General features: G+C 35.4%; 1 protein-coding gene across 9 annotated transcripts in view; it reads right to left on the bottom strand.

Moving 5' to 3' along the window:
• Positions 1-4171: 4171 nt before the first annotated feature.
• PTPRC (protein tyrosine phosphatase receptor type C) overlaps positions 4172-9829 on the bottom strand; it is a 79053-nt gene continuing 73395 nt past the window's right edge. For all 9 annotated transcript variants that reach the window (XM_072420062.1, XM_072420061.1, XM_072420059.1 and 6 more), the window contains 5 exons: positions 9474-9608; positions 9270-9395; positions 8010-8185; positions 6888-7023; positions 4172-6082 (listed from right to left, as the gene is read on the bottom strand). In XM_072420062.1, coding sequence (XP_072276163.1) covers positions 5822-6082; positions 6888-7023; positions 8010-8185; positions 9270-9395; positions 9474-9608 — 834 coding nt within the window. In that variant the 3' untranslated portion in view covers positions 4172-5821. The remainder of the gene's footprint in view (positions 6083-6887; positions 7024-8009; positions 8186-9269; positions 9396-9473; positions 9609-9829) is intronic.

Genomic DNA, 9829 nt, shown 5'->3' with positions numbered 1-9829 from the left:
CTTTTTCATGAAACAAATGTCCTTCCTGGAAGATTTCCACTTGAATCTTTTACTAGAGACAATTCTAACATTTTGAATTTACACTAATATTCATGGTGTCAATGGTCTTAAGGACAAATAGAGGGGTTAACCTCCTTAATGGGGACACAGATGGCAATAAATAAATAATAAATACTTGACGATAGTTCTAACCAATCTTCAATCAATCCAACAATTAAAGAAAATTACTCCAGCATGCTAATACAAGTATTAGTTTTATTTATTTATACAAACAAATGGGAAAACATTATTATTCACCACTTTGGTGGCTTGTGTCTAATTCTTTCTGTTCTTTCCAGCTCTGAGTCAGTTGTTTTAGGGAGCAGCTGAATTAAAAAGTTCTACGAAAATTTTGGAGTTTCTAAATAAAATTTAGAAATCGATGAGTATGTATTTTAAAAAAGCACCATTAATTCCAAAACAAACACGTTTTGTTAGATGGCCTTTAAATGTAACGTTATATGAAAGATAATAGGCTTTGTTTTGCAATAAATTTTCAAATGGTGCATCATTATATTGTTTTAATAATGATTTAATGTTATAGGTAATGCATTTGGTATTTACCTTGTGTTCATTTTTAAATACTTTCCTCAACCTACGCCAATGCTTGTGTTGCTCTCTTCCTTAAAATTGAACTTGTCCCAGTTCTTGTTCACTTACCAGACCATGGACCATGTGAACTAGTCGTATCTTTCTCTACCTTCTCATACCAATGTTACTGCAAACCGTCCAGCACCCCCCCCCCCCCCCCACACACACACACACAAAGGCATTTACACAAAAAGGTGAGGGCCATAGAAGGGCAGCTAAGCTGCAGGACCTGTATCTGCGTGCTCGTGTTAGAAATAACACTATCTGAATGCATCTGGGAAAAGCTACAACTCCTGAAATACCAACATAGCTTAGATCCCCCCCCCCACACACACACACACAAAGGCATTAAAGGTCAGTCAAAACCACTGATCAGCTTGAACGTATGAAAGTTTGATTACTATGGTTTGGCTAGCTAATCTGTATTATCAGTCTTGGCTAATCAAATATTGGGGTAGAAATGTGATTGCAACTGTTGCTTAAAGTTTTGTTTTCTACTCTGTAACTAACAAATTCTAAATCTGTAACTAGCAAATTCCAAACATTTGCTTTCTTTTCCCCTGTAACACAATCACACATTCTGCAGCACATTCAGACAGTTATGTAATAGAGCAAGAGAAAACCCATGACATTCATGATGATGTTCACCACAAGGATAATTTCCCACTGACAGATGCCACATTCACTCTGCTGGAGATTTGATATGTGCTGCGTATGTCTTCACCGGCGGGCAGTGAATCTCCGTCAGATACCTCACAGAACGTCTACCGCTTAGCAAAACCAAGGGAGCCACAAGCCTTTTGCTGCTGTTGGCAATCATGTTCTCACATCCTTTGCATTACAGCCAAGGACACACAATCAAAGCTTTCTCTTTCAGATGTGAAGTATACAGATGTGTTCTTAAAGCTAAATTTCAGGCAAATAAACATATAGGGGAGTTGCTTTACCAGTCAAAAGATTTAAAGCAGAACTATCAGCTGTGTATTCCTCTGTGACCCCAGTGCAGTCTCGTCTTTCTTCTTTGTTTTGGAGCAGACTGGACACCAGGCACCATCATCTTGCGCAGGCAAGATTGGGTGACAGGCCTTCCAGAAAATGTAAATAAAGATGTCAATCTCACTGCACATTTATGAGATTCACACACATACATTAGATTCACATACATTAGAGGAAAGCCCACAGCCTCCTGGGATAGACTTTGGGTATTCGTTTATCCTTCGGGTAAGTCTTTGCCACTGCAGCAGTGATGGAAGAGAAAAAGCCTCCCCTAAAATACTTTTCAAAAAATTATTAAAAACAAATTCTTTCAGTTTTTTAAAGGGTTGGCCACCCTTTTATATTAAGTACAGAATGTGGTAATGAATAAGCTTTAAGTACTGAGATGTATGCAGCCCTGCCATAATCCACAGCCAGGTTGTTGTCACCACATTCCTTTATACAATTATAGACCATAGAAAGGATGGTATCCTTTCTCCAACACCAGTATGTTGACTGAACATAACAAAAGTGGCCAGATCTTCATGTCATCATCTCCCTGCTCATTCTACTTCATGCTTCTATCAATGTGTTCCTTGTAAAAACATTTGAATGCAGAACAACTAATTGGCTTCTTTCTCAGTCCAAATACTGGAAGTCTGAAACCAAGACAAACGTAGATACTTACATTAATTTCACTTTGGGTGAATTCAGTACATTAGGTACATTCATTTATTTAATTGATTCCTACCTGGAGTTAAAAATAAATCTTTTTTGGATGTGCATAAACATCCACAGTTACTGTTTTTCTTATAAACATATTCTCTCTATATAATCTAAAGCTGCTCATCCACAAGTCTTAAAAATGGATGCATTTTCTAAAGAAGCAGATAATTTGCAGTTTGCAAAAGGAATGTTTACATTGCTTAGTAAATAAGCTTAAACTTTAATCATCCAATCATGGGGAAGCAAACATACAGACCTTTTTATATTCCTTGCACAAATGCACAATAATTATTTATTTAGTTGGGAAATAAATATTGGTTTTAAACATGATCTACTTCTTTATTGAATCAACATGATAGACTTGTAGACGAGTTATGTAAAAAATTTCTCAGGAAGCTGAGGTCATGTGGCAGTTTCCCAGTAAAAATGTTACATTACTCTCATTGATTCACAGTTAATTACTCATTCATTGAGGATCATTTGGGTATTGTTACTAAATACCCAATACTAAATTGTGAGTTTTAAATACCTATATACAGGGTTGTGAAATCTATAATTGCACCATCTAATACCTAGACCTACACAAACAAATGACCTCTCACCACCTCATGACTTTTTTGCTTAAAATCACAGTTAATCAATTTTAATCTCCTAAAATTATATGTCCTGTCTTAGAGTAGACATCAAATATATTCACTATTGCCAATATAAACCATAGAAGAGTTTTCTTTGCTTCTCTTTTTTTACTTTGTTACCGGGGCCAGAGCATGGCTTCCTGGTGTAATGGCTAAGCTCTACCCAGCTGCTATCCTCCTGTCCAGTGTTTATGTTTTTGGAAACCAGTATGGAGATTGCCAGGGCTTAGCCATAAGATCAGCCATACTTTTGTTGATCTGCTGCTGACACATTTACATTACATTTCATCATATATGTTACCTTTCATCCAACCTTAATTGGCTCCAGATAAGTCTTTTAGATGGAAAAAGTGTGTATGCAAGTACCCAAATGACTGCTGTCTCTATAAGTAACACCACATTTGGTTTCCATTAAAAAGGAAAAATAAGTTTTTGGGGAGGACCCGTCGCCTTCAATCTTGCCACAAATGTAAAAACCGAAAGGGGAAACCACAGAATGCATCACAAGGCGTTTTCCTAAAATGTAAATTTTCATTTTCAGGAAGACATGTCACCCGATCTTGTGCCTGCCAGAAGAAAATTGCCCAGTCCGCTGTCCTGTCCACGCTGGAAGGAAGAAGGCAGTCGTGGCAGCGCGGGACCTACTGAACGTGGATTGCAGAGGGAACAAGGGTTTTTTAAAAGTAAAAGTACTGTGTTTTTTTATGAATGTTCTGCTTTAAAAATGGCACATCTTTACAACTATAGAATATAATCATTGAGTACTATAGTTGTTTAGCTCTATTTAAAAACCCCTGCTCCATTTTTGAAGTCTATGTATGGGCCAGAAATAGCAAAGAAACATATCTATATGTAGTCAAAGAGAGAAGTATTATATTGGATTTCAAGGTTACATATGCGCTTCAGGCAGTTATATCTTGAGCAGTGGATAGTTTATCTGGACTGGTTTAGGCCCTTTAAGAGTGGGGTTTTGCATAGTGTATTACATATACGCCACATCTTTACATACAGTATTTTTTATTGTATATTACATGTGTTGATTTCTAAACTTATTATTGTCGCTGCATGTTATTTTTTTTGGACTGTTGTATGCTGTGCGTTTTATTTGTTGGCTCTCTTTTGGTCTATTAAATGAACAATCTGAATCTCAATGTTTGTTATCTGTTTTTTCTCATACCAAATGTAAATAATAACCAAAAAATTAATGAATAGAAAATTAAAATTTATTAAAATAGCTCCAGAATGTTAAAACTTTACAAATTCTCTTTAAATAATCAATATTCTGCCATTTTCACAGAATATTAAAATAAACTTCTGGGTAAGTACAGGTCTACAGGCATAGACACCAGGCATCTTGAGGTGACCATTTTTAAACAGCTTCTTGAGCTGGCCCACCGCCATTGATGATCACAGAAACGGGCCTATTAGATTTTAAACCAAAGCTCAAAATAACCAGAAAAGTTAATACTGGCTTTTTGACTTGTCCTAAATTTCTGGGAACTGTGTATGCAGGGACAACTAGGTGCTGTATTTTATTTATGTAATATTTATTTTATGTATATAGTGTAGCCTATCCTATAAAAAAAAACACTGATTTACCTTTATATGTTACTAAGCAAGTCATTTTTCAGAATAAAATTATTTTTAAAAAAAACTGTAATAATATGAAAGTAGATTCATAACGAAAGTCATGCAAAAATCTGGAAATGTCTAAGGCCCCGAAAAAAAATTCAGGAGCCTGTTTCTTTGCAAATAATACTTCTGGTATTCTTACTGTAATATAAGTGGTATTCAAATGCTTAATGATTTGAATGTTTCTTAGTAGGAGTAATGAAGTCATCATTTTACAAAAAAAGGGCAGCATATTTATTGGATACCTTTTTCTTAATGGCAATGCACCATCCAACTAACTACAAAACCTGCATTGTAAGCAATAAATCAGGTAGTAAGTAAAACACACTAGGGTATGAGAATTAATATTTCCCTCTCTGTTGATGGGCTGTAAATTTATTGTCCTCACGGGTGTATCAAGATTGACACTAAAACTTACCCTATTACAAAAGCCTGAGTTCCTCTCTTCAAGAAATATTCTGATCCTCTTGTGACATATATATACAGTAATTATTTCAACATACCATGCCTTAAACACCAACCTTCAATTCAGGAAAGTTTACTAAAAGGTTTACCTGATGCTGCTGCAATGAAATGTGTACACTGCATTGGAGATTTCAGTAGCACATTAATATGCATCATATAAATATTTGAAACTTTCAAGGCTTAACTTCAGTTTGTTGGACAAAGTTGCATAAAGTTGTTGAAATTAAACTGAGATTTGAGATTTAAAAGAAAAAGCTATATATAAATGAAAATGCACACAAGACATCAAAAGCACAGATATAAATAGATGATTGTAAGCATTAGCTGTGGAGAATGTAGCTTGGTCACCAATATTAACCAATGATCCAGTACTGTACATAGTAATCCAGAAAACTAGGGGTGGTGTGATAATAAACAGTAGTCCAATGGAAGTCAGCACACAGTGTGAAGAAATAAACGAATATAGAATGTAAAGATGAATAATAATACCTAAAACTGTATGCAAGTACACTAAATCCTCTGTATTTACTACGTGCCACCTGCACATAGTGGTCCATAAAGCACAAAGCATCCACCTTTGAAAGCATGTCTTTGGACAGTGGTCTGATGCCGCAATCTTCAAGCTATACATACATGCTGTATTTACTGAAGATTTTGTGCAATCTATTTGTACGAAGCATATTTATTTATTGGTCTTGATATAGCCGATTATCTGTCCAGAGAAGCTCATTTGTCATCTCTGAAGTAATTTTTGCTTGTTATTCATCTATTCTCAGGCTTACATCTGTGAATGCTGCTGGACTAGGTCCATTAGCGTTTGTGTCATTGTCCTTGGGCTTGGATGAGGTCTCCTCTCCTGGATCAGCTGTGGAGGTTGGGTCTACTTTGTATCCTGGAATCTGGCTTTCAAACTCATTTTGTATTTCCAGTTTATCTTTCGGTTTGGTGACAGACTTAACTTGACCATTTTGAGCAGGCACGGTGTTGGCCAATGCATCATAAAGGAACTGATATTGATCCTAAAAAAAAAAAAAAAAAAACTTGATAAAGTAGTTATTTAAAGCATTGAGGTAAGTAAATAAAATGCCAACCATTATAGTGTTCATCAGTGTCCTAAATTAATTTATATTCATAATTTTCCTACTAGTGTCCTTTTTAAATCTTTAAAATTACCTTTTTTTAAATAAATTATGTTTTTCATGTGAATGATAATTTTCTTTGCCAGTGTGCATGCTACCTTATAAGCAGTGACTGTATTTGGCATGTGTTTTTGGTTTGCAGCTTTTGTATTTTTAATTTATTTTATTTTTTGTTCTGTTTTACTTAATACTAATATATAATTTTCGTTTCCCCAAAATTTGTAAAATAACCAAAAAAAAATATAGAGCAATACGTATTTAGGAAATTCTATATTTATTTAAGTTATGGCTTACCTGTGTATTTAAAGTTTACCAGGGTGGATAAGATTCAATTTTAGATGTTGTAGATACTTACTTCTTCACATCTGACAGAGAGTCATATGAACTGATTGACTGATGACTGGCTCTATTTAAACAGGAAATCAGACATTTCCTCAACATTCCCTGGTGTGAATCTTTGAGGTCCATGTCTTTCAATTGCAGTCATTGATTCCCACCAGGAAATATCTGAGGGAATGTTAGTTTCCCTGTTTTATAAATAGAGCCCTATGCTTCTTCCTATATTACAAGGTTCATAGTGTAGCACTTTCACGACCAAGGGCTCTCCTTTTATTCTGACCTTGAATGTTCATTGAGTGGCCCAGTTCTTTTTTAAGTGTCGAGGCATACTAGCTAATGTACTTACAAAGGTAGAAACAATTCCAGAACGCTGTCTACGTAGATTTTTCACAGTCTGGAAGACATCAATGACTCCTTCAACACGGGCACTGTCAAGAAGATTCCACAGAGCACTAAAAGTGCCTGTCAGTTGAGATCCATCACTGCAGAATCATTCAAATGCAAAAAAAGAGAATTACTAAGAAAGGAAATTAAAAAAAATTACTGGTTATTCTTTTATTACAAAATGTGGTAAATGTTATATTGCTAGTATAAAAATGAGGAATATATCTTCATATTTTGTTTTCACAAGGTCTTGCACAACAAAACACTTTCAAAATGGGCTTCCAAATACAGCTCGAAACACTGTAAAATGATGGCAATCTAACATAATTGCAGACACTGAGGGCTAAAAGAAAGGTGTATAATGTGTGTGTATAGTGTATAATGTCAAGCTAAGGGTTTATGGGTTAATCTTAGTGTGGTTGGCTACCTTCTGTCACAGGCAAGAAACCCAGCCTTATTAAAGCACCAGCCAGTAACTACCCTGAAAAATATGTAAGAACTGATGCTAAGAGAGGCCCTCACCAGATTTACTGAAAACGTTTAGAAAACCAGAGCAGCCCTGCTCTCCATGAGGCCTAGCTATGCCGGGAGCCTACAAACTTGGCCACTGAGGGCATGAGCTGGACTCCCAATGGTTATGGACCTGGCTTCAGTAGGGAGAAGTTAAATGATGGCACCCTGAAGAGAGGTACTAAGGAAAGAATTCTGTTGGTGCTGAATTTAAGACCATCACTAACCTACTCCAGAAGAAGAATGCCTCGCTCACACTATGGACTTAGGAGTTTAGCAAAAATGCTAAAGGACAGCTTTCAGTTTTAATTGTATGGGATGCTTTTGGATGTGAACTATTTTGAAACTCTGCTACCCTGTCTGTCCCTATGAGTTACAATTAACCCCTAAAAATAGATTTCCATAGGCCCTTGGAAGTTTCTGACATGGGTATGAACCAGCTTCTCTTATGATGGTGAGCAGTACATATTATATACCAAGAAGGATCAATTTTACATACCCTTTCAAGTAATAAAAAGAGCAAAAATTATTGTTATCCCCATCTTTATCACCATTATAGTCATAATTGTCTTACCTGCAATGAACAACTAGTGGCACAGATTTGTCATGTTTAGTCTGTTCATCCTTTCTCTTGGTTGGAATGTTCATCTTTATTTTGTTAATCATGTTTACTAGTTCTTTGGTTTCTGTAGGAATAGCATCCTCCCACTGTTTATAATGGTATTGGGACACTTTTCTAACATCTTTTCTCTGAAATCACAGTAGAGTTGTAATAAGTATTGTTACATGTGAAAAGGTGCAGATTAGGTAAAATATATTAGGAAATTTAATATATATATATATATATATATATATATAGTCCAATAAAAGGCAAATGAAAAAACAAAAGGATGTTGTATGTCATACACATAGGGCATCTGCCATATGCCAAATATAAAAAAATGTAATTAAAATCTAACTCAGACATCTCAGACTCTTAAAAGCTTTCTAGATTTATTATAGGTTTCCTTTAATTATTTATGTTATGTTATTTTTTTTCTTTCTACATTTCAAAGAAATGCATGTAAATGTCAACAGAGGCCACAACGTAAACTTAATGGTCCTAAACGTGGAGGTGGGCATTTAAGAATCTGCATCCTATACCACCAATATTTACAATGAGAGGTATAAGCTATGATCATGCTCTAAATATGCACATTGTAGGTGAAGAGGCTAGTGACTTTATAGTGCAGCCCAGATATAGATCCTTCCATATCTTCAAAATCTATGACATTAGGTTTCCTATCTAAGATGTTAACTATGTAACAGATGTAACAAATACAAGAGAAAAACATCTACTGCAACTATACAAACAGTGCCCATTTTTCTCCTGTACTACACTGCAAAACTGGAGGGGTTGACTAGGACCTTCCCATGTGATGGTTTGGACACAGTTCACCCCTGCCTGAAGATACTGTGCACTTAAATCACATTACAATGAACCCTAGTACTAACACTCAAGGTCGGTCCTAGATTATAAACAAATACACTATCAGGCATCTGTACATTCTATCTAATGGCCTTAAAAAACACTAAACCCATTGTAATCAAGAAGAAGGTAAAAAACACATGGTGTTTTACAGTGAGAGTAAAACTCCCTAACAGAGATAGTAAGATAGTAACCTATTTAGGGCAGAAGTAACTGATGGAATGTAATCAACCAATAGTACTCAGCTCTAGAAACTCAGGAAAGTGAGCAAGTGCAATGTTTTCTCCTATGTAGTATAGTGAATTTGTATCACAAAGAATAAATATATCAATGGAAAAAGGTTATTCACAACCAGAAGTATCTCACCTTAGCATGTCTGATCTCAAAACAGCGTTCAGTATAGCTTCCACATAATGTTTCACTGGTTAATTCTACCTGAAGATCATCATAAGTCTTGCTCTGCCCTTGCCAGTATGGAACACAGCTATTTTCCTGAAGAGACATGAATATAACATATTAAAGGCTCCCAAAAAGTATACAAAGAAAGTATATGAAGTATACAATACTTACATTGTTTTCCTGATTAGATTCAGATAACATAACAATTGCCTTGACCTTCTTTTGGTAAATCATTTGCCAGAACTCAGGAAGTGTGTTTTTTAGGGGTGATTGGGCAGCAATATTTTCCCGTGTTCCCCAGTATCCCTGCAACAAATCAAAATAAATGACAAATAGGCACATTTTGTGCATTATCCAAAAAAGACTGTGCTCTTTATTCTCAGCAATGTTAAAATATAATATAATTACCTAAATCACAATATCCCTGAAAACTTTTCCATTTTTTATTTCCAGAGCCACACAGAACTTTTTAAAATATTCCTATACTTGCTGTTGCTCTATATGTAAATCAATAGATATTAGAGTGT

The sequence above is a fragment of the Pyxicephalus adspersus genome, chromosome 8 (assembly GCF_032062135.1).
Source record: "Pyxicephalus adspersus chromosome 8, UCB_Pads_2.0, whole genome shotgun sequence".
NCBI lineage: Eukaryota > Metazoa > Chordata > Amphibia > Anura > Pyxicephalidae > Pyxicephalus > Pyxicephalus adspersus.
Note: the sequence above shows the minus strand (reverse complement) of the source record. Positions and strands in the feature narration are given on the sequence as shown.